Here is a 24,792-nt window from a genome sequence, read left to right on the forward strand (position 1 = left end):
TGCAGCCAGCCTTTGTTCTCAGTGTTGCCAAGTCTGAATATTATAAGCGACTTTAGGCTTGTTTTTCTGTAAAGTCGCTTGTAACTATTGGTGGTTGCGGGTTTTTTTTAGGGCTTGTATTTTGGTTATCTTCCTAATGTTGTTTAAACCAGTGGTTCTCAAACATTTTCATGTCAAGGAAAATGAATATGTATTTGTCCAAATATTTCACCTTTTTTTCCTTCAAATGTTTTTGAAAATAGCAAGCTCAAGATTGTAGATCGGCTATTTTAGAATAGCTGATGTATATAAGGTTAAAGTGGTTTAATGGGGACCCCCTGTGTGTGTACTCATGTGGCCTACAGTCGCTTCCTTTTGGCTTGTTTTCATAGACCAAGTTGCTTGTCTCTCTCCGGCAAAATATGGCAACTCTGCCTGCAGGATACACTCTCTTCCACATCCCCCCCCCCCCTAAGCCAGCAGTCCCCTAGCTATAGCTGCAGCCGTACCCGCCTAGCGCCCAAATCAAACCCTTAATTGCTCCATTACAGCTTCCATCTCATCACATTAAAGTTCATTGGCCAAAAAGCTCTCCGACAGGGGTAATTGATACAGTGCAAGCAGGGCCTTGTTTGGCTCAGGCTGGTGAAAATGTGTGTGTGTGTGTGTGTGTGTGTGTGTGTGTGTGTGTGTGTGTGTGTGTGTGTGTGTGTGTGTGTGTGTGTGTGTGTGTGTGTGTGTGTGTGTGTGTGTGTGTGTGTGTGTGTGTGTGTGTGTGTGTGTGTGTGTGTGTGTGTGTGTGTGTGTGTGTGTGTGTGTGTGTGTGTGAGAAATTTCAGACATCTGCTGGGTGAACTTGACTTTTTTTGGAACATTTTGGACGACTTCCAAAAAAGTGGCGCTGGGGTCATTTCTGCCGTTTAGTTGTGGTTAGTAGTGTCTTAACTCTTAACCACTTCAGCCCTACTTTCAAACATAGCAAAAATAAACGGTCTACAATCTACATACAAGCTCACAACGCATTTTGAGCTTGTAGATCTGTGGGTTTTCTTTTGGGAAAACATTTTTGAAAATGTCAGCCTATAATTTACATGCCCCAAAATAGGGACACCAGGGTTAAAGTGGTTAGGCAAAATGCGGTGGTTGAAATGAAAACATTCTTTCAGCTGCCGGTCTATCTTTGAACGAGTATCCTACAAGACTTTCCCATCGAAATCTTTTAGATTATTCAAGTCTTCTGTGCAATTTCCCCATAATTACATGTTATATTGGATCGTAAGCACTAATTTGTGTGTGTGTGTGTTTCTGTTAGGTGTGTGCCACAGCGTGCCAGTGTCAGAGATCATAGCAGTGAGAGAGGAGGATGTGGGGAACAACACGTCTAAGAATGACGGCAGGTGGCAGAAGATGCCACAGCAGAGACCAACAGAAGCTTACCCCTACGCTTTCACAGGTATAACAGAACAAACTATGCACCGCGCTTTATTTATTATTCCTGCACCTTAACTCTTTGAACGCCATCGACGCGTTTTCGAGTCAATTGCTACTTAATCCATCCACGCCGTCGACGCGTTAGACGCATTGATACCTTTTTCATTTCACTTCCACCATCAGATTCGCTTTTTTTTCACCTCCCACTCACCCGGATGCAGAAGTAATTGGGTTCCGTTTCCGGTCTCGGTTTTATCTTGAAAAAAATTAGATTTTTAGGCCAAAATAGGGCAAAACACGTTTTTTCACACGATGTAAAAAACGAACGGAGAGCTCCGGTTACATTTTCTTTTCTCTGGACGTGGACGACGAACAGTGATCGTCGTTGTGTTTTCCAACCATCTGAAACCCTGATCCTAAGCTAAGCTAAGATGCCCTGCGGAAGGAGGGCGGAAATACGACTACAGAAAACGGATATGACGTTTGCACCCTGTTTGGGTGGGGGGGAGCGAGAGAACGAAGACAGTAGGGCATTCACCGAATAGTCGAATATTCGAATATTCGAATATCAAACCGACTATTCGACTATCAAACCACTATTCGATTATTCTATTAACACATTGACTGCCAGAGTTTATTCATACACTCACCCCTGTGCCAGCAATTTGCGTGTTTTTTATTTTTTTTGTTTTGTAATTTTTCATTCAAATACATTCTCTGATTGTGTTGTCAGGCACATATAACAGTTCCACCAGTAGAGAGCAGCAAATCCAGACATTGATCACCTCGCTCGCCCCCTCCCAAACAGGCCCACGTCATATCCGGTCATTCAAAGGATGTGACGTTTTCGACAATCCCTGGCCCGTTGATCGGCCTGAAAACGATGTGATACACTACGACGATGACTGTTAGTCACCCGGACCAAAGAAAATAGAAGTTGAGCTGTCCGTTCGTTTGTTATACCGTGTGAAAAAACGTGTTTTTCCTTATTCTGGCCGAAAATCACCGGAGAAAAACAACGTGACCCGGAAAAGAATTTTTTTTTTACATCCGGCTCCGGGTGAGTGTGACGTAAGTGGAAAACGAAAGTGTTGATGAGAAATAAACACAGCCATGCGATCACAGATTAAACAATGAAAATGCAAAAGAACGCATCAATGCGTTCTTTGGAATCCTGGCACTCAAGCGATGGATTTGAAAGAACGCATCGATGCGATCTTGGCACTGTATATGTTAAAATATATATATATATATTTTTTTTTCAAAAAAAATTTTTAGTGGCTTTTCTACAGCAGACACGCAGCTGTGAGCTCTGGTGTGACGTCAACTCGCATTCCTTGAGTCGAGTCATTAATGCCATAAATTTGTTTTATTATTTTATTTTTTATAATCAAATCGATTAATCGATTATTCGAATACTTATAGGTCGAATAATTCGAATGCTAAAAATCACTATTCGTGAATGCCCTAGAAGACAGCGAGAGAAAATTTAACTGTTTGAGTGCTGGTCGATCTGTGGTGTGTGTGTGTTTATAAACACGGCCAGACAAACGATTAAAATGGATTTAGCAATTCTGTGACCGGTTGAAAAGGTTATAAAACACGAAAATCGCTGGCGCTGTGTGAGTACATTATGAAAATACTCTGGCAAAGTGTCAAAGAGTTAACGTCCATATCATGTACACAGTATAAAGTATATCTGCTGTTAGTCTAACAACCTCAGATACTTTAATACCGCACCGGATAGATATGTGTAAGTATGTAGATCTACATTGTTGTTTTTATTGATCACTCTCTCTCTCTCTCTCTTTTCCCCTTGCCTCTCTCGTGTGTGTGTGTCTGTCTGTCTGTCTGTCTGTCTGTCTGTCTCTGTCTCTGTCTCTGTCTCTGCAGTGTCCTACGTGGAGAGGATGAGGCAGCATCGCTGGCGATGCAGTGAGGTCACCTTCCACTGTCCAGAGGGGGCGCTGTGCCAGCTGTGGGTCAGCACCATCAGAGAGCAGCTTGCATCACTGGGTAATAAGCATCACTGACTTAACATTGACTTGTTAGCGTCAAAAACGGCATCGTCATCTTCTTCAAATAATGAAGAAATATCATATAGTCTGTATTTCGTTTTGACTATTTTCTGAAAAATTGCATGGGCCATTCATTTAGACCGTTAGTTCATAACTGGGTAATACTGACACAGACTTAACAGTGAGTTATTAGCGTTAAAACCAAAATTATACGATACTTAGAAAGTTGGTTTCAGTCCATTAATTTAATTGGCGTGAGTTCCATTGAGTGCTGATACACAGTACAACAGCACTGGAACTTTATATTTATATACAACATTTTGTATGATTCTAAACCATGCTCACAACCATTATTATTGTTATTTACGTACTCAGATTGTTCATTTGTTGCTCAAATTTTTAAACAACTGTGTTTGTTGCTGGAGCCAAATAAACGACATTCATCTCGTCTCTGTCGGATGGAAACCTCACCTGTCCAAAACTGTTACTTTTCAGGATTAAAAAAAAAAAGATTTTTTATGCTTTTGTGTGACGCTGTAGTATGATCAAGTAGGGCGTTAATTTATGAAAAAAATATGGAGATAGGAGGTTTCTGACCTACAGCAACGATTTACTGAATCATAAAATACTATGTGAGGGGAGAAATGAATTGGCATTACAATGAAATTGTGGAGAAAAGGGGGTAAAAAGAAAAAAATATATAATAATGAAACAATGGTTTTGGAGATACAAGGTTTCCACCCCACAACAACGTTATTAAAATACCTCTTGTGATGTGCTATTTAATGCACCCTCAAAAAGCATCCAAACAATGATCTCATCACTGCACTTTGGAAAGTTAGAGAGCACTTTATGAAATACAACCCCAATGAAATTAATGATTAAAAAAAAAAGAAAACAACAACCAGACATATTAGAAATTGAAAACGGGGACACAGGAGAATAAAACGGGCCAATGCAGCAAGAATAAAATGGGTCAAAAATAAAGTCCATAAAAGCCTGTCTGTAAAGAAAATGTGCTTTTAAAAGTGATTTTAAAATATGACTGGAGCAGTAAAAAAAAAAAAAAAGGGGGGGGGGGGACCCGACTGTACAAATACAAAGGATAGAGTGGTGGAAAAGTAACTAAGTACATTTACTCAAGTACTGCAACATTTTGAGGTACAATTAGTTTACTTGAGTATTTCCATTTTGTGACACTTTAAACTGCTACAGCACCACATCTCAGAGCCAAATCTGTACTTTTCAATCCACTGCAATTATTTGACAACTTTAGTTACTTTGTAGATTTAGTTTATCAGTACAAAACCTCTTAAGCCATATCTTATACTTTTGGCTATTCAAAAATAGCCCGATCTACAAGCTCACAAAGTAAACTTGTAGATGAGCATTTATTGGTACTTTTACTTTGGTTCTGTACGTATATTTTGATGCCAATACTTTTGTTACTTTTTAATACAGGACTTGTACTTTAGATAGCGGGTTATTTAGACAGACGCAAGGTTGAATGTTTGCCTGGTATCCTATAGTTTCAATGTACAGATCATTGTTTTAATAGTAATAGACAACATTTTAGACTAATAGACTGATGCTAGGTTCTTGGTTTACCTGTAACTCTAGTTTACTGAAGCACTACACTGTCTCTCTGCATTTGACGTATGTGTTTACCTCGTTTACTGTAAGTAGCTCTGGTTAAGAGCGTCTGCCAAATGCCTGAATTGTAAATAGTACTTAGTAACAGAGTATTTCTGTATTGTGGCATTGCTACTTTTACTTTTTAAGTAAAAACATCTGAATACTTCTTCTAGCAGCACTGTGTGACAGTAAGAAGGAGGTTACCCTCATTCAACCTCCCCATTTCTAGGACCCATGCTGCACAAAAATGCTGACTACTTGAAATGGCTTTTTACTATTTCTGGCAGAGAAAGCATTCCTCTCCCCACTGTGATTAAAACGGTCCATATTTCTTTCTCTCTGTCTCTCTCCCTCCCTCTCTCTCTCCGTCGCAGCCAACCGACCCAAGCATCTCCTGGTGTACATCAACCCCTATGGAGGCAAGCAGCAAGGCATGCACATCTACGAGCACAAAGTTGCCCCACTTTTCGCACAAGCCAACATCTCCACAAACGTCATCGGTGAGTCGTCCAAGAAATCATTTGTCATTGATTTCTTTTTTTTTATAGCTTTTTTTCCCCCCCACCCCCTTTCTGTCCCCAATTTAGTTGTTATGCCAATTATTTCCTCTCCACACACATTTCTGTGTGTTGTCACTGCTGCTTTGTCCTATACTCACTCACCTGCCAATTAGGAGCCCCCACCGGGAGGACATAGAGCCTTCGTCCCACTCCTCCCGCCCAACACTCCCTGCTGACAGCTGCCGCCCCAGTGACAAATATCACCCTCCCCCACTCTGCTTCCCTCCCCCGGAACACGGGCCAATTGTGTTCTTGTAGACGCACGCTTAAAAAACAAAAAATTAAATCAAATGAAGATTTCTATTCATTCATTGATTTCCATCGACAAACAAGCAAATATGCATATGCATACTATAAGCAGCCAGCGACCACATGCTATAAATAGCCATCCAATTGCGGGCAATAACTCAATATGTCACCCACTCCATACTAGCTATCCATATCAGTTAATAGGTTCACTATTAAACACCTCTAGGGAGACTTTCTAAATAGGAGAACAGTGGAAACCAAAAGGTCTTGGAAAATGTATCCACGTTTATATGTGTCATGATGTCTGTAGATTTGCTTTAATTTCATGACATTTGACACAAACGTCAAAGGTCAAGGTGAATGTGACCTCACGAACATGTTTATTCAATTCCTTCAAAGTCTTCCCTTCACATGACGCTATGTCACTTACTATGAAGGTAAGTGACAACTAGTTGCCGGAGGCATACAAACAAAACACAAATGCAGTATTTCTGGTTTCTTAAATGTATTTATTCTGTCTTGTTTGCTACAGTAACGGAGTATGCCAACCACGCAAGAGACCACCTGAAGACTGACGCAGAGCTAAAGAAATATGACGGGTGAGTCCTTGTCATTCTCTGTTAAAGGACCCGTCAAAGCACGTCACCCATTTTCAGCCTGTCTTCATATAATTGGTCCCCGGAGTTACTACAGGGGCGCCGCCAAATCTTTTTCTTTCTTTTTTTACATGAACCACTTGAACCGGAGCATCCTTAGGTTAAGTTTACTATTGACGGTTTAAGCGGTTAAATGTCTGAAAATGCACCTGAACATGAATCCAACATATTAAAGGAGAATTCCGGACTAGCCTTTTTCTTAACTTTATCTGATGTTATTATATCCTAGAACGAATGGTACAGTAGAACATTTTCATAACTCCATCCCGAGTCCACCGCAGCTAAAAACGTGAAAGATGGTCCTTGCGCTAAATCGCATATTTTTATCGCTCGAAAATGTATTCATATCTGACGTTCATATTGACAGAAAACTCTCCACAGTGTTTGTGTTAGATGCGCCCCTCCGGAAGTCTCGCAAGACGAGATTTCACCCGTGATTTCATCGAAGTCCGCTTGTAAACACTACGGCGACCCATTGGAGACAAAAACGCTGTGGCGAGGTTTCTGTCATTATGAACGTCAGATAGCCACCAAAAAATACGCAATATAGCGCAAGGACCATCCGCTCACATTTTTAGCTACGGTGGACTCGGGATGGAGTTATGAACTTTTTCTACTTTATCACTCGTTCTAGATTATAATAAAGGTAAGAAAAAGGCTAGTCCGGAAATAGAAAAGACAATGTGTAAACAGAAACGGAAACAAAACGCATTAAGTTTACACAACACTGATGATAGCGCTGTCAAACAAGTCTATGAAGCTATCTATGAACTCTATGAAAATGTTTAATCTTCAACACAAATGTAGTGGGGGTCCCTACTTTATCTCTCTCTCAGCCAAGGGGGTCCTTGGGCCTGAGACCCCCTGCTCTTATTACAGTCCTGTGTGTGTAACCGTTGACCTATCCGTTGGCGTTTCAGAGTGGTGTGTGTGGGCGGGGACGGCATGTTCAGTGAGATCGTGCACGGGCTGATCGGACGCACGCAGCGGGACAACGGCGTGGACCAGAACTGTCCCGACCAGAAGCTGACGGCATGCCCGCTCCGCGTCGGAATCATACCCGCAGGTCAGAGGTTACACACAAGCACGCACTTATGTACACACGCGTGTACACAGACACACACACGCATTTGTATCACTATAGTAATAGTGAAAGAGGGCCCTTTATTTTCAACCACTAGGCAATTAAAACAACCTGAATTCCAGCACATTTTTAGGACTATCCCCCTAACACCCCCCCCCCCCGCCTCTCTCTCACTTATGATAAAATACTGCACATCATCAGCTCATTAAGAAATGTATTTTGCCGTGCCCTCAAGCAGTTAACATATTAACCCATGTCTGAATTTAACTTAATTAACATTTAGCTTAATTAAGAGCCGGTTGCAAATGGGAAAAGAGGGAGGAGAAATTACTTTGTAAAGTTTTCTTTGTAGGTTTTCTAAGCCGATGTTAAATTGACATACGTGTAGACCATATATAAAGTTTTTCAGTCGTGAGATTTAATTTTTTGCTTTAATCCATGTATTAACATTGTGGTCTCTTCTCTTTTATAGGATCCACAGACTGCATCTGCTATGCAACTGTCGGGGCTAATGATCCTGTGACTTCAGCTCTGCACGTCATAGTGGGTGAGTCAAAAGTAGTAGAGAAGTATGTAGAGAAGACACTGGAGCAGCTCGGACAATTGAAGCCTCTTTTATTAAGTACAAAAAAAAGTATTGACTGACGTTTCGATCCTGAGGAAGATGCAGTAGCATCGAAACATCATTAAGTTGAATTCTCTCCCTGTCTCTCTATATATTACTCTGTCACACTTGAACAACAAACTTACATCTTGTTGCTAGGAGACAGTCAGCCTATGGACGTGTGTTCAAACCTACCCGTTGTTGTCGTTGTTAGGAGACTGTCAGCCTATGGACGTGTGTTCAAACCTATCTGTTGTTGTTGTTGTTGCTAGGAGACTGTCAGCCTATGGACGTGTGTTCAAACCTATCTGTTGTTGTTGTTGCTAGGAGACTGTCAGCCTATGGACGTGTGTTCGGTTCACCACAACAACACCTTCCTGCGCTACTCCGTCTCCCTGCTGGGATACGGTTTCTATGGCGACGTGCTGACCGACAGCGAGAGGAAGAGATGGATGGGGCCGGCCCGATACGACATCTCAGGTAAAATGATCAACATGCGCCACATAGACTGTAAAAAAGAATATGGACGAAGGGAGCCATGAGGTCAACCATTGGTTCCTACAGACCCGTTTTGAAGCCACTATTTCAGAGAATTCAATTCCGCCTTCTTTTGATTTCCGGTCCCGAAATGGAACCGGAAAACGAACGCCATTGGCTGGATGGGGGAGCGAGGGTCGGTCTTCACCTAGTAGAGCCAGTAGAAGCCCTAGAAGCATACCCTACTTTATCATACATTTTTAAATTAACTCATTGACTGCCAGAGTTAAACATCGACTAATAGCTGCCCTTGCCAGCGATTCCGAGCGTTTTATACTAACCTTTGAAAAATCCTAGAATATTTTTCTTCACGATGATCCACTCAGCGAACGCTTTAAAAGACGTAGCCGAGTCTCGTAGAATCGGAGAAAGAAATGTGTGCCGCTGCGGTAATCCATTCCATAGTTGTGGGCAGGTGAATGTGGCTTGTTTTCGCCAAAAAGCAACCGAAAGCAGAGAATTTTTTTCCCCCTAAATCATTAGATTACATTAGATCGGACGGGGCTGGGTTTGTTGTGATCACATTATTTCCACGTCTACTGTTCTCCAGAAGTCATAGGATCACTCACTCATAGGTTGGCAAACAGCGCCCTCTAGCGTAAACCATTGAAAACGCCACACACTCGTCAAGTGTACTTGTCAGTGGCAGTCAATGAATTATGCGGGCTAAAATTCTTGATTATGCCGGCTAAAATCCTTGATTTTGCGATGAAATATGCATTTTTTTTTGCAATTTTATGCGGTGAAATTGTGGAAGTTGCGGAATATGCGGAAAGTTGCGATGCGCATATTATGCGATGCGATGCAGCCTTTTTCAAAAAACGTTACCCCCGCATAATTATGCGCCATTTTGCTGCTTATGTGGTAAATTCTGCGATCGCATAATTGCATTTTTCTGGAGGGTCTAAAGTTAATGGCACCATAATTTATACAATTGCATATCATGATAATTGAAAGAAGACTTTAAACTAGTGACTGAAAGCATAAAGTGACTTATAATAATGATCAAGTGTAAAGTCCAGTGAAATACCCATTGAGTTTAATGGCATGAAAAGTCGTCTGCAACCAGCAAGAGCGGGAAATAGTGACACCTTCTAGGCCATTAATGAGAACTGCAGCGTTCTCAGTACTTCCTCATATAGCCTCATTTCCAGCGGTGCATGCTTGCCCGCCTGCTTATAACCAGAGGGGGTCATCACCGGTTCAAATCCTTGGACCGGCTGGGGAAAACCTGGGCCAGGGAAAGTAACATGCCTCTGACTGATGTTCCTCGCCCCCTCCAACAATAACTAATGTTCTTTACCTTGCCCTTGAGCAAGGCACTTAACCCCAATTGCTCCGGCCCTGCAGCTGTGCAACACTGATGGTGCGTCGCAGCTGCAACGCCCCAGCCTGGCCTCTAGGGGGGGTTGGGGGGAGGTTGCTCTGGTGCTCAGCAAACCTGGCCTGGATAAATACATTAATTTCGTCATCAGTAATTGTCCAGTTTTGCACCTTAGCATGTTACATTGTTGGCATTGTTACTTGGATAAATTGTAGTGCAGTGGCAAATGCACTAATGAGGATGCTGGCAGTGGAAAAAAGTGAATAATGAAAAGGCAGAATTCTCAAGCCGCCTTTACTAATGTACCACAACCAGTGTTCATTTCGTCAACTAAAACTATGACGAAAAAATTTCGTCGACTACCTTTTTTCACTGATGAAAACGAAATAAAAACCAAGCTATGATGACTAAAACTAAGACTAAATATATTGACAATTTCGTCAACAAATAAAAACTAGACTAAAATGTCAGGGAGGGACTAATGGAGAAGAGATCCAGTAGAACTAAAAGTCATTTTATGTTTGGTTGTGCTCCGGTGTTGCGCTCTGAAAATAGCAGATCTACAAGCTCACAGCGTGTCGTGCTGCGAAGTGTTGTGATCTTGTAGATCGGCTATTTTCAGCATGCAACTAAGTGTAAAATAAGTCATTACCACGCCATGAAGGCCTGCCAAAATACATTTTTGTGGACAAAATCAGCTGTAGATTAGACTGAAATCTTACGATATTTAGTCGACTAAAACTAGACTAAAACTAAAACTTTTCAGATGACTAAAACTAAATCAAAAATTGTCTGTCAAAATGAACACTTTACCCCCACTACAAAATAGTACCACCTTCACCAACACAAAATGTTTTTCCTAAGTTTTGATGTTCCTGTTTTCGTTCTTTCTTTCTTTTCAATATTTTTTTTCCACTTTGTTTCGTTCATATAAAAAAAGTTCACTTGCTTTCAGAGGTAGTAGTGTGTGCGGTTTCAACTCTTTTTTTTTATACTTGCATAAATAGATAAACATGAAAATCATACACTACCAAAAGTAAAACCTCTTTTGCACCGATGACTCTCCACTAGGTTTGAAGACGTTCCTGACCCACCACTACTACGAGGGGACCGTGTCCTACCTACCAGCTAACGATATCCTGGGGACCCCGCGGGACAGGACCAGGTGTCGAGCAGGGTACATAAAAGGCCTTATCATTCATAAAAACACTGACCTGCCATCTCCGGTTGAACGTGAACACAGCTTCTAAACCATTCTTTAGCCCCATGGTCACTGAACTAAATATTGGACCACAAGCCACACAATCTTCCCAACATTCTGACACTTAAACTGCTTTTTTTCAGAGAGACAATTCAGTCATGAATACTTTACATTACGGCTGACAATTTCCATTTTCATTTCAGTATGACACTGTATGCAAATTGTATTCAATAACGGAAGTATGGCCCTTTCTATATCTTTTCAGGCCGCGACCCTCCAAAATAATCATATTTGAAATGCCATCTTGCTGTGCATTTAGTTTGCCCTGAGTGAAGACTCTGGAAATAATGTACATAATAATGTACACCCCTATCTCCACATTTCAGCTGCCTGATATGCCGGCATAACGGGCAGCTACATTCTGAAGAGAAAGCAGAGAAGTACAAAACGGACAAGGTTTCCGACAGCGGTAAGTCCTTTTCAGATTCAGTCTAGCAGAAAGTTGCATGGTTTGACAATTCCTCACGTTTTCAATGCCAAGTCAAATTGCTTTTTGCTTAAATCTTCTTTTGTGTATATTCAGCGGTTACTGTGAAAATCAAGTATGTACTGATGTTTAAGGCTTTCCTCCAATCTAAATAATTATGGTTTTCAAGGAGAAAGAAAAGAAAACCCTGCATAGGATATATGCTGACCCACACAATCACATGTCTTGGACACGCACACACACACACACGCACACACACACACACACACACACACACACACACACACACACGCACACAATGTGCCTGGTTAACCACATAAACGATAAAATAACCTTTTAACGGAAAATTGTTTTGTTTTAACCAAAAAAATATCCCTCATACCCTACCTTTTTAACGTAACGTTTCAGAGGGTGATGATGGCGGTTGGAAGACGATCCGAGGCAAGTTCCTGGCCATCAACGCAGCCAGCATGAGCTGTGCGTGTCCCCGCAGCCCCAAGGGACTGTCACCGGCCGCACACCTGGCCGACGGGACCACCGACCTCATACTGGTCCGCAAGTGTTCCCGCTTCCACTTCCTCAAGCACCTCATCCGGCACACCAGCAAAGAGGACCAGGTACACAGGCTCTTTTTTTTCTTTTTACATGCAGACATTAAAGGGATATTTCACTTTCAAAAAAACGTTTTGTCATTTTATCGTCTACTCATTCAGGATTTTTAGATATTTGATATTCATTTTATCAGACACGCCCCCTTCCTATACAAACCCATTATAACTTCAAACTCCATTTTTAACATGTTAGATTCGTCAAAAACACCCGTCCTTGGTTCTGGTGACTCACCCTGCCCTCCTAATACGCGAGGGGGCCGTGTTTTTTCGATAACTTTTTTCATTTATTTTTAATATTTTTTGGGGAAAATGAAAAAACGTGTGAATTTTTTTCTCTCAAAAAACACGGCCCCCTCACGTATTAGGAGGGCAGGGTGAGTCAGCAGAACCAAGTACAGGTGTTTTTGATGAATCTAACAGGTTAAAAATGGAGTTTGAAGTTATGGGTTTGTATAGGAAGGGGGCGTGTCTGATAAAATGAATATCAAATATCTAAAAATCCTGAATCAAGCAACTTAAAAACTGTCTGGGGGGCTCACAAAAGCCTGAGTAGACGATAAAATGACCAAATTTTTTTTTGAAAGTGAAATATCCCTTTAACTCTTTAACTGCCAGAGTAACAGTGTAATAGTGTCATGCCACTGCCAGTGAAAATGAGCGATTTTACCAACCCTACCGATGGAATATTTTCCAAACAGTGCCATCTGGTGGAATGCCACTGAAAACACAAACCTCGTCAACCTCGTCAGTGGCAGGCTGCCGCTGCGCCTTAGCAGAATCTGACGAGGGAACTCGTCAGTGGCAGGCCAAAGAGTTAACCACTTAAACCATATATCTTTGCTGTCGGGCAGAAACCTCTTATCTCTTACCTCTTATCTCTTTTTTTTGTGTTTTTTCGTAAATGAACGCCCTTCTTGATCATACTACAGCGTCACAGCAGATCCACAAGCTCGAAACGCGTTGTGAAGCAGCGCACACACACAAAGCCACACAATTTGAATCCTGTGAAAAGTAACAGTTTTGGACATAATGAGGTTTCCACCCGACAGAGACGATATACTTGGTTGATCTGGGTCGAGTGTTATTAGCTTGTAGATTTGTTGTTGTCGGCAAATGACACGTCGTACAACAGTAAAAAAAAAAAAAAGAATACACTGTTTTACTCAATTACTCAATTCCTGTCCTCCTGCCAATGCTTCCTCTCTCTTTCTTTCTCTCTCTCTCTCGCTCTCTCTCTCTCGCTCTCTCTCTCGCTCTCTCTCTTTGTCTATCTCTCTCTCTCTCTCTGTCTCTCTCTCTGTCTCTGCACTCCACAACCACAGTTTGACCTGGCCTTCGTGGACGTGCACCGCGTGCGTCGTTTCCGCTTCGTGCCACGCCACTGCCAGAGCGACTCGGACCTGACGCTGGACCTGCATCAGGAGAACGGCAAGCGCCTCTTCAGCCACATCTGCCGGGACCACCCGGCGTGCGGCTGCACCCCCGCCTACAGCAGCTGGAACTGCGACGGCGAGATCCTGCCCCACACAGCCATAGATGTCGGGTATGTACTGTATATCCTCCCTTCCGAATACGACAACGCTCGCCCCAAAACACGCTCGTCCCCGGGTCAAATCCGGCAACCTCAGAACGGTCGCCACCTGGTATTCCTGAACGTAACCTCAGTAAAACTATGCCTAACCCCAACCTTATTGCTAAACCTAACCTTATTCCTAAACGTAACCTCAGTAAAACTATGCCTAACCCTAACCTTATTCCTAAACGTAACCTCAGTAAAACTATGCCTGAACCTAACCTTATTCCTAAACGTAACCTCAGTAAAACTATGCCTAACCCTAACCTTATTCCTAAACGTAACCTCAGTAAAACTATGCCTGAACCTAACCTTATTCCTAAACGTAACCTCAGTAAAACTATGCCTCAACCTAACCTTATTCCTAAACGTAACCTCAGTAAAACTATGCCTGAACCTAACCTTATTCCTAAACGTAACCTCAGTAAAACTATGCCTAACCCTAACCTTATTCCTAAACGTAACCTCAGTAAAACTATGCCTGAACCTAATAACCTTATTCCTAATCTTAACCTCAGTAAAACTATCTTGCACTTTTGAGCTTCAGGCATTACTACCAACACCAGGGTCCAAATGTCTCAATTGGAAGCTAGAGTAGCGCCGAATTCACAGCAAAAATGTCAATGCTCGGCTAGGGGTCCCTATGTTCCCGGGTTATATGTGAAGAATAGGTGAAGAAACCGTTTGGAAGTGGCACATTTTATAAACTTTTCTTTTTAACTAGCAGCTGTACATGTGACATTAATCAAGATAGAGCAACTACGTGACCTATTTACTGCCTGAAATGAATAGGTTGTTTACAAACAAGCTGCCAGAGACGAGCAACGATTGTCTGTACTTCTCCTCTTCTGGCTGGACAGAGCAGCTGGCCTGGAGCTGTCTCTGCTCTCTACCTATAGTACTGGAGAAACGGGCAGAAACCTACTCTCCATATTTTATCTTTTTATATTTTTCCATAAATGAATCCCCTACTTGATCATACTACAGCGTCACACAAAAGTAGCAGATCCGCAAGCTCTAAACACGGCGCGAAGCGACGCGTTTTGAGCTTGTAGATCTGCTACTTTTGCTAACTTTTTATTTGAATCCTGACAAGTAACAGTTTTGGACACTCAACAGAGACGATATCTATCGTTTTAAAACTTTAATACTTGCCACTTCTATACAGTTGGTTTCTGTCCATCTGAAGTGTTTCCCAAACAATGAGTTGCGACCCATTTTTGGGGTTGCACAACCACTTTTTATCCTATGTTATTTTTTTCAAAACATTGCCACAAATAAATAAGACAATACATGTTTAGCTGTGAATGACATGGTCTGTTTGTTCTCATGGCTGCCATGTTGGATACGGCACAAATCAAGCAACGCAGATTGATATGAGCCAGGTGCCAGTGGTCTGTTTTTGAAAAATAACAGACCACTAACAGAAAAAAGTCTAACAATAAATTGTGTCAACATTATTTTTTTCTTCATATGACTTTGTGAAGTTCTCAGACTGATTTCAATCATTTTAATTTTACATTTTTAAGATTAAATAGTATTAGAATGGGTCAAACTTGCTACATTTTATTGCTTACGTTTTTTCATTGTGAATTGATGTTCAGAAGCATCTTCCATAAAAACAAAGGGTTAAAGCCTCAATCTGTAATTTATTCAACTGGTTGGCTATTTGTGAGAACAGCAAGAACATTGGTTTACAATGGTAATACCTAAACATCATAATTAGACATAACTATGCTAATAGTTTAGGAAACAGGGCCATAGTGTGAGAGACTCATTTCACACTGTTCAATCCCCATATTCATTAAAAAATAAGTTCCATATTGCACCTTGAAAAATAACTCAATTGAAAAACTTGAAGGAAATTTTCTTTTGATAAATAACAACCGTAGGTTGTTATTTTCTTCCTCTTCACACGAGGTTAGCCATCCATGAGCTAATTAGCCAGTGTTTTATTCTGTCTTGGGGTTGATATGCCCTGTGGCTGAATCTTGTAAATGAATTCATGAAGTGGGGAAAAACATTAATGCAGGCTTTAGGTGGAGGCATAATTAATCAGGATGGAGAGGTGTAAAAAAAAACATTGATGGTCACCTGGCGACTGGCGGGCAGTACTCTGTGCTCCACATTTCTGCGGCGGTCTGGGGCGTCAAACCTTCAACCTTCCTGCCCGCCAGCGCCACGCCAGCATGTAGGTCGAATACACACTCTCTTCAACCAAGTACAATTACTCAAGTACTGCACTTAACATATCATTTTGAGGTACCTTTACTCTATTTCTATTCTTGTGACACTTTAGACTTCTACTCCACTATACCTCAGAGGTAAATATTGTACTTTTTACTCCACTATAATTATTTGACAGCTTTAGTTACATGTTACTTTGTAGATTTTGATTGTGAATACAAAAACATACATTAACATGATTTGAGTCCTCTGTTTAACACATTGCCATCATACTCTAGTTTTAGATCCATGGGCATAGAGTTCCGGAGCTTTGCCCCCCTTTACTGAGAAGACAGACTGTCCAAATGAGTTCTTTACTGAGAAGACAGACTGTCCAAATGAGTTCTTTACTGAGAGGACAGACTGTCCAAATGAGTTCTTTACTGAGAAGACAGACTGTCCAGTGAGTTCTTTACTGAGAAGACAGACTGTCCAAATGAGTTCTTTACTGAGAGGACAGACTGTCCAAATGAGTTCTTTACTGAGAGGACAGACTGTCCAAATGAGTTCTTTACTGAGAAGACAGACTGTCCAAATGAGTTCTTTACTGAGAAGACAGACTGTCCAAATGAGTTCTTTACTGAGAAGACAGACTGTCCAAATGAGTTCTTTACTGAGAAGACAGACTGTCCAAATGAGTTCTTTACTGAGTAGACAGACTGTCCAAATGAGTTCTTTACTGAGTAGACAGACTGTCCAAATGAGTTCTTTACTGAGAAGACAGACTGTCCAAATGAGTTCTTTACTGAGAAGACAGACTGTCCAAATGAGTTCTTTACTGAGTAGACAGACTGTCCAAATGAGTTCTTTACTGAGAAGACGGACTGTCCAAATGAGTTCTTTACTGAGAAGACATTGGGCCCTAACTTGTGCCGCCTTATCCCTTATGCATAAACTTTTTAGGCATGTTTTACTATTTAAAAAAACATGTAAACATTTTTTTTTTAAATATATATATATATATATATTTTTTTTAAATAGTGAAAATAGCCAATCTACATCGACACATTGTGATCTTGTAGATCAGCTATTTGTGATGCTTTTGTGTGACGCTGTAGTATGATCAAGTAGGACATGGATAAAAAAAAAAAAACACAAAGTTACAATATAAGAGGTTTCTGCCCAACAGCAACGATATTACAAAAACCCACAAAACTTAAAAACGTACTTATTTCACCACTGCTGCCAACGAAAGTTCTGGGATCAAAAACCACTGTGGATGTTCTTTCCTTTTTTTGCTGATCTGTACAATTTTCAGCCGTGCACTGTCTGGCGCATTGGTGATTGTTTGACCATACGTGCGGGCACGTTTCACTGTGTTTCTTTGCTTCTGTGTTTTTGTTGTATGACCTGTTGTGAAGTGAACAGAGACCCCCTCGAGGTGATGTTGCACTATAAATAAATAAATAAACTGAAACCGAATTTCAGATTTTGTCCTAATATGTCTTTCTTCCTTTCTTTTTCTCTCCCCCTACACCAGAGTGCACTGCCAGTTGATCCAGCTGTTTGCTCGAGGGATCGAAGAGCCGGCGGTGTACGAAGACCTCGCCACCAACAACCCGTGTGCAATATAAAAAACCCCATGCCCCCCCCACCCCCAGACACTGGAAATGTCTTAAACTGCGTTTTTGGAGAAGGTCACAGGAGGGAATGTGTAATAATTTTTTATTCCAGTAGCGCAGTGGTTCTCAACCTGTGGGCCGGGTTGTATCTTATCGGCTGCCGTGTTAAGTGGTCAGATGGGTGGACCGTGAACGCCTTTGAGATTTTTCAAGTGGGCCCCCCTGCTCCAGGAAAGGTTGAGAGCCACCGCCAGTGGCGCAGAAAAAGAAAAAAATAAGCATATTTCCATTTTTTTCCTCTGGTGCGAGCCCCATGGTTGCGTGTGATAGGGATGAAGGTTGAATGGTGTCTGGTGTCTCACTTAATTTGAATACCTAATCAGCCCCTTTAAATACTTAAAAAACATGTTTACTGCTTAAAACGCGATATACTTTGTTTCGCGGTGGTCCCCCAGAGATCTGTACTTGGACCCCTCTGGTGCGTTGTCACAAATAAACTGTTACAAATACATCAAACACAAGGAGGTTCGTCGCACTCGGAAATAAAATAAATGTTTTTCCCCATGCTTCAGGAAAGGTGACAGACAGACTTTCGGGCTATAATCCAGCCTTTTCATCGCTGTTAGATTTATACTGATTGGACGGCTGCCGGATAGCCAATAAGGTCTGTCACCTTTTTACCTAGGCTCCACCAACGCTCCTGATTTCGTGTATAGAGGGGCGGGTGTATAGAGGCGCAGAGAGACTGCGCCTGATCCCATTGGTTCACCGATCTGTCCGTCAACCCCCGCCCCGTTAACACAACATTACGAGCGACGCCCACTGCACTCTGGTTGGTTGGGGAAATGAACACTTCCTCATACCGGGTACACCGACGCGCTGGTCCAGGCTTTTATTTTTTAGCAAAACTAAACAATAAAAGCCTGGAGATCGAGGCTACCTTTTACCTGAGGCATGGGGAAATAACACAGGAAAAGAATGGACTTTTATGGAGTGTGACCCTCCTGACCCTCCTTGTTTTTGATGTAAAGAATAATCTTAAAATCTTTTGACCCCTAAACTCTTGTCAAATGCAGTAATATCTTCCCTCATTCTTTGAGGGTATATTTTTGTTTGTTTTTTGTTTTTTAACGCAGTTATGAAAGACATTTGTAACAGTAGAGTAGTGCAATACTTGTCAATATTTGTTAAACTGACATTTTTGCACATTAGCCTGTCTGCTGCTTGAGAGTAATAATAGTGAATTAAGTGTTTCAAATATAATAAAATAAGTGTTTTTTTATTTATTAAAGTCATACTTTGTAACTTTTTGGAGTGTTTTTGGGCGACACCTCTGGTTGCTACGTGGTCCTTCCAGCATCTTGTTGCTGTCGGGCAGAAACCTTGTATCTCCATATTGCAGTTCATCGCACAAGACCGTCGCCCAAGAGTAGTGAAAATCGACGATCTACGAGCTCGCAACGCGTGAGCTTGTAGATCGGCAATTTTCACTATTTTAAAATGTCATTTTGAATAATAATAAAAAAGGGGCCGTTTTGGACATACAAGGTTTCCACCAGACAGCGACGATATTCTGTTTGACTGTGATTTACTCACAGAGAAATTCATCACTAAAAACCAGTATTTTAGAGAAGTGATTACGTGGCGATAGTTTTAAAAACTATTGAAAATGTTGCACAGTATGACTTTAGGTACAGCAGAAAAGTAGATTAATAATTATGTAATGTTTTGCACATTTTGGTTTAAAACCTTTATTTTGTTATTATTATTATTATTATTATTATTATGATGCTACAAATCAAAGTATACCGTGTCAAGTAACAATTGCCTGTGGTTTAATTTTGTGTTTTAGGTTGCAAAAACATGATTCTTTTTTGTATTGACTAAGTAGTATATTTCATTTGAGTTGTAAAGAAAGGACCCCAGATTAAGTGATACCAGACACCATCCAGTCAGTTTGTACTATTTTTAATGGGTTCAATATCACCTTCAATTTTCAACAAAATAGTAATCAAACAGCATTTCAGTAGCGTTTTCATAATTACAGCTGTGTAGACGTGAGATGTGGACTTCAGTGAGTCGGACTTAAGTCATGAAAATCCTGACTTGTGACTTGACTTGGACTTGAGTCACACTTAAGCCATTAAGACCTGAGGCCGATTCTATAAATGTCGCTATCAGTGATTCTCAAACTTTTTCATGTCAAGGACCCCCAACATGATATGTATTTGGCCGCGGACCCCATCTCAAAACATTTTGTTCTGGGGACCCCCAGAAGCAAAGATTTGACTTACAAATGTTCACTTTAAAAATATATATATTCAAAGATTTGCAGACATTTTCACGATTTTTCTAAAATAGCAGATCTACAAGCTTGTGTGCCGCACTACGAGCTTGTATATCTGCTATTTTTGAATAGCCAAAGAAATCTAAAATGACACAGATGCGTTCCCGGTCTTAATGGGTTAACCACTTATACCCCTGTAGTCTTAGAGATCTGGACTTGAGTTGCGACCGTACTTTGACCACTTTTTCCTGTCTACACCAAATCTCTTCGCCAAAAATAGCTCACAAGCTCTACAAGCTCACAATTGCTATTTTTTGGCGAATGTTCCCCCCCAGAATGTGGACACTGGGGTTCAAGTGTTAAGTTGTGAAAATCAAGAATTGTGACTTGGCTTGAACTTGTCCCCAATGACTTGTAACTTGGACTTGAAATTGCACCGAAAGACTAAAAAAAGAAAAAAGAAAGCTCTGATTTACAACAAAATGAGCATTGACCCTGCCAGTGGAGAAGGACTGCTCATTTGGTTGTCAGATGGACCATTTAAACCCAATGCAGTGTCAGTTTTTTGTTTTTGTGTGTGAACTGAAAAGAACTGACTGATAAAAAATAAATTAGAGTAGGGATAACCAAGGCCAGCTAGCTCTATTATTGCTGCAGTATCATTCCGTATAGTGATATTCTTAAATGTCTGAAATAGCTGTCAAACCATTAGTGTTGAAATATGTGTTGCACTAGTGGTGCTCTTTGAGGCGCTGCTCTCCATTCCAAATCTCTTGGTTTGCTCAACAAACGCATGCTGGCTCTTTTCCAGTACAAAGTGGAACCTAACCCACAATCTTGCATAACCTGAACGTTTCCAGAACCCATGAAGTTCTGTTCTGGTTTCCCATTATAACCACAGCCACCCCTGAAGGGAGAGGTACTAAAAATGAAAAATATATATATAATTTTAAAATGTTTTATTTAAAAATAAGTATAAAGAAGAGGTGTGGACTTGAGACTTGGATTTGAGACACGACTTGGACTCGAGTCACAAAGTGGACGACTTTAGACTTTAAAAGAAATACTTAGACTTCAACGACAATGACTCATGACTTGATTTGAGCCCTTTGATGTGAAAAGACTTCAACTCTTTTCAAGTCACCTGAGACCTTCCAACAAGCTTATAGGACTTGTTTGGGACTCGAAACAAAAAAAAAGATTCAGGACTGTTTTGACTTGACTCGGGACTCGAGAGCAAAGATTTGAGACTTACTTGTACTCGCCAAAAACAGTGACTTTGTCCCACCTCTAAAGTAAATGTATAAGAGTTCCGGTGCTCCCAGAACTCAAGGTTATAGTACCAACCTCCCGAGCATGGGGCCCCAAATTAGGTTCTGAGAACCTCTCTATCTGAACAAACAAACAAACAACAAATTCAGAAGAACATGTGAAATATGTTTTCACGGCACAGCGTGGTTCGCTTAGTTCTTGGAAGTGGTAAAGAGCCAGTATTGTGTAAGGTGCAGATGACCCTGCCCCCCCCCCTCCCTCCCTCCCTCCCCTTGTTTGCAAGCTGGCCTTGCTGCATGTGAGGGAAAAGGTAGCAATTCATGATGCAATTCAACATGCATGTGCTTGTTTTTGCATCAAAATCACAGGGTTTTTAAACATGTGTGTGTCCATACTGTATACCTGACCAAAATACCAATAATCTCTATTTAGGGTTGCCAACCGTCCCACTTGAAATAAGGAATCGAACCCTTGTGTCCCTTATTAAACTGATAATGGGGACACACTTTTGTTCCTTCGTTTTTGGGGGAATCAATCAATGACAATCTTACAAGTTCAAACAGCTCATATACATGCAGTACATATACACTATAATACAGGTACACTTAAACCCTCTAGACTTGGTAAACTGGACCTGAGTTTCTGTCTACACACAAGAATATGGATGCTGGGGTTCAAGGGGCTAATACAGTATATAAAAAACTGTACATAATATAGGCTTAGGGTGAGATTTTATTTCTTTCTCTGGGCATCCCTTATTTTTCTTAGAAAGAATTCCAGGTAGTTGGCAACCCTAATCTCTGTTGCTGTGATGTAGCTCCAATGTTGATGTCAGATTGCTGTACTTCTTTGTCCAGGAACTATATTTTTAAATTACATAATTAGCACATAACTTAATGACATTGTGTTATAATATTACTTTAAAATATATTACCATTTACAAGTAATATTATTACAGTTAATACAAGTAACCCACTGCTTTCAGAATCTATGTAATTTATCTTTTAAAAAAAGAGAAGATGCACACTAATAACAATGCAGTTTTGTCCACCATTCACTGTTTAGACTTTTATTAGTTTTCAGACCTTGGAACTGATAGAGGGCGCTGTTGCTTCTGGGATGTTTGTCTTTCATCATTACACTGAAATTGAGGCTGCTACAATATCCTTATAATATCAATAGCATTAATTCTATAGTATTCCCTTTAGCCTCCTCTTCCATTTCATATTAGGCCTGGTTCTTGTGCGCTCACTTACAACAATGTAGCTTCAGTAAGACTACAGCAGACAGTCTTTTATCAACTTTATTCTTCTCCAGTAGGACAGGTTAGCAGTGTTCTGACTATAGTCAGATAACAGACAGACATCAGTTTAGCCAGTAAATCTGACACGTTGCTGCTTGCTATCGACTCCTTAAGCAGTTTTTTTTCCAATATGTCTTTCATCTGACCGGGCGTAGAAGGGGATTGTCTGTGTGTGTGTGTGTGTGTGTGTGTGTGTGTGTGTGTGTGTGTGTGTGTGTGTGTGTGTGTGTACGTGTGCGTGTGTGCAATAATGTACACCTTATCGACTGTGGAAAATGTTGGCTAGTCAAGTGGATTCGATTTGCGCTGGCTAGAAAACAAAGTGTCTGTATCATTTCAGCAGCAAAGCAGCATGATTATATGTTATACTCTTGTCTTTGTAGCTCCTCAAATGTCTTGTTTGCGTCAGCGATTCCCATCCAGAGAAGGTTGGGAAACCGCCGGGTCTGTGTTGTACACAAACTTCAAAGTGAAATCCCAACACTCACCATTAAGACACTGTCAGTGCTGTGTGATCTGTGTAGCTGATGATGAAGGAACCTATTTTGTTTTTGTCGTACTGTCCTTGGATTCTGTTTTGTTTGTTTTCTCCATTAAAGATGCTGGATCTCTACCATGGCAATGTCTGGTTTATTACCTTGTTGTAAAAAGTAAGCCACGTGACTACATTCTGGGCTCTAGCCTCCATTCTTATTCTTTTCCTCTTTTCCACCTACCAGTGACATCATCGATGGGAAAGCCAAGCTAATAGAAGCCGCAGGCTTTCTATTCCTGGAAGCATAGATAATAGAAGCCATTAATACAAAATAAAATAAAATAAAATAAAGTAAAATCGTTTTTGAAACATTTTAGTTAACTGAAATAAAAATTTAAATAATATATATAATAATATAGTAATAAAACAATTGAACTAACTGAAACTGTGTTGTGAAAACTAACTGAAAACATTAACAATGTTCTTTGTGACTGTTACTTTCAGGCATTATTCGGGTGTGGCGCTTCTTATACTAGATCAGTGGTTCTCACACTCTGACAGTAGCCTACATTTTAGTACTTTTACTTTTGGTACTTTAAGTACATTTTGATACCAATACGTTTGTTATTTTACTCAAGTACATTTTTAATTCCGTACTTTTACTTGTAACAGAGTACTTTTACATTGCAGTATTGTTACTTTTACTTAAGTAAAACATTTGAGTACTTTTTCCACCACTGCTAGATCAATCTGGGAACCCAAAGCCAAATAAAAAAAGAAAAACAGCACCCTTTGCTGTTTTTTACTCTTTCACTTGGCTCTCGGGGGGGGGCTCAATGTAGTACCCGTGCGCAAGGAAACCGGGGTTTTGGTCTGCCTTCAGCCTTTCACTTCCGGTGGTGCGACTATGTTTTCATTCCCACTAACAATATTTCTACACGGAACACTAACACCACTTCTCCCAGAGAACATGGATCGTTTTGGTTATAAGCCCACTTGTTTCTATGATGAAAGAGCAAGTTAAAATGTGAATATCTTTCCGTGGTTTTGTCTGCTCCGAGGACGCTATTGTTAAATGAGTTTCCGTTTGTTTTTAGTGGGAAGCGAGAGCACAGACAGTAAATCCCGCCCACTACATTTGATTGGGTAAAGCGCGGCCTGCTTCCTGATCTGAAGGCACGCCCACTTATAGGCCAGTGCGTACACGTTATGACGAACCCCCCCGACAGATTCAAGCGGAGAGCAGAATCTGTTCTTGAGAGACTACTGCTAGATAGACAGTAATCCTGACAATCCTAACGTTACAGCACATTAATTCAACGCTGCTGCTTGAAATACCATGGAACCTTCTATTCCTTATAGTGTGCACTGCAGCTGCAGCTGCTGTGCTTTAATAAGCTCAGCAACCAGGGGGACGTTATACCCGTAAATCCTCCAAACAAAATGGCCGATTTGAAGGACAACACTTGCATCCTTGCCAGCGGCATATTGACCAGCCCTCCCGCTCGCCTGTGCAATTAGAGAGTATCCGCTGCCGGCGCCCCGCGACGCGAGGACTCTCTGGCGGCGTTTCCATCGCCGTCGTGGCGGAAACCTTGTATCTCCATATTTCAATGTTTCATTTTTGTTTGTTTTTATGAATGCCATATATAGCCTACTTTGTCGTTCAAGAGTGTCACTCAAAAATTGCAACATTTGACATTAAGGCCTAATATTTC

The 24,792-nt window shown here is 41.0% G+C and overlaps 1 protein-coding gene across 3 annotated transcripts in view; it reads left to right on the plus strand.

Annotated features, from left to right (window-relative positions):
• cerk (ceramide kinase) overlaps positions 1–23,212 on the plus strand; it is a 43,128-nt gene extending 19,916 nt beyond the window's left edge. For 2 of the 3 annotated variants that reach the window (XM_080436957.1, XM_080436958.1), the window contains 12 exons: positions 1,292–1,432; positions 3,304–3,426; positions 5,438–5,563; positions 6,405–6,471; positions 7,449–7,594; positions 8,085–8,159; positions 8,544–8,696; positions 11,149–11,254; positions 11,665–11,747; positions 12,174–12,382; positions 13,699–13,919; positions 17,656–23,212. In XM_080436957.1, the coding sequence (XP_080293083.1) occupies positions 1,292–1,432; positions 3,304–3,426; positions 5,438–5,563; positions 6,405–6,471; positions 7,449–7,594; positions 8,085–8,159; positions 8,544–8,696; positions 11,149–11,254; positions 11,665–11,747; positions 12,174–12,382; positions 13,699–13,919; positions 17,656–17,749 (1,544 nt within the window). In that variant the 3' untranslated portion in view covers positions 17,750–23,212. The remainder of the gene's footprint in view (positions 1–1,291; positions 1,433–3,303; positions 3,427–5,437; positions 5,564–6,404; positions 6,472–7,448; positions 7,595–8,084; positions 8,160–8,543; positions 8,697–11,148; positions 11,255–11,664; positions 11,748–12,173; positions 12,383–13,698; positions 13,920–17,655) is intronic. The other variant, XR_013933710.1, reaches the window with a different exon arrangement.
• The last annotated feature ends 1,580 nt before the right edge of the window (positions 23,213–24,792 follow it).

Source organism: Gymnoscopelus braueri, assembly GCF_963280865.1.
Source record: "Gymnoscopelus braueri genome assembly, chromosome: 9".
Taxonomy (NCBI): domain Eukaryota; kingdom Metazoa; phylum Chordata; class Actinopteri; order Myctophiformes; family Myctophidae; genus Gymnoscopelus; species Gymnoscopelus braueri.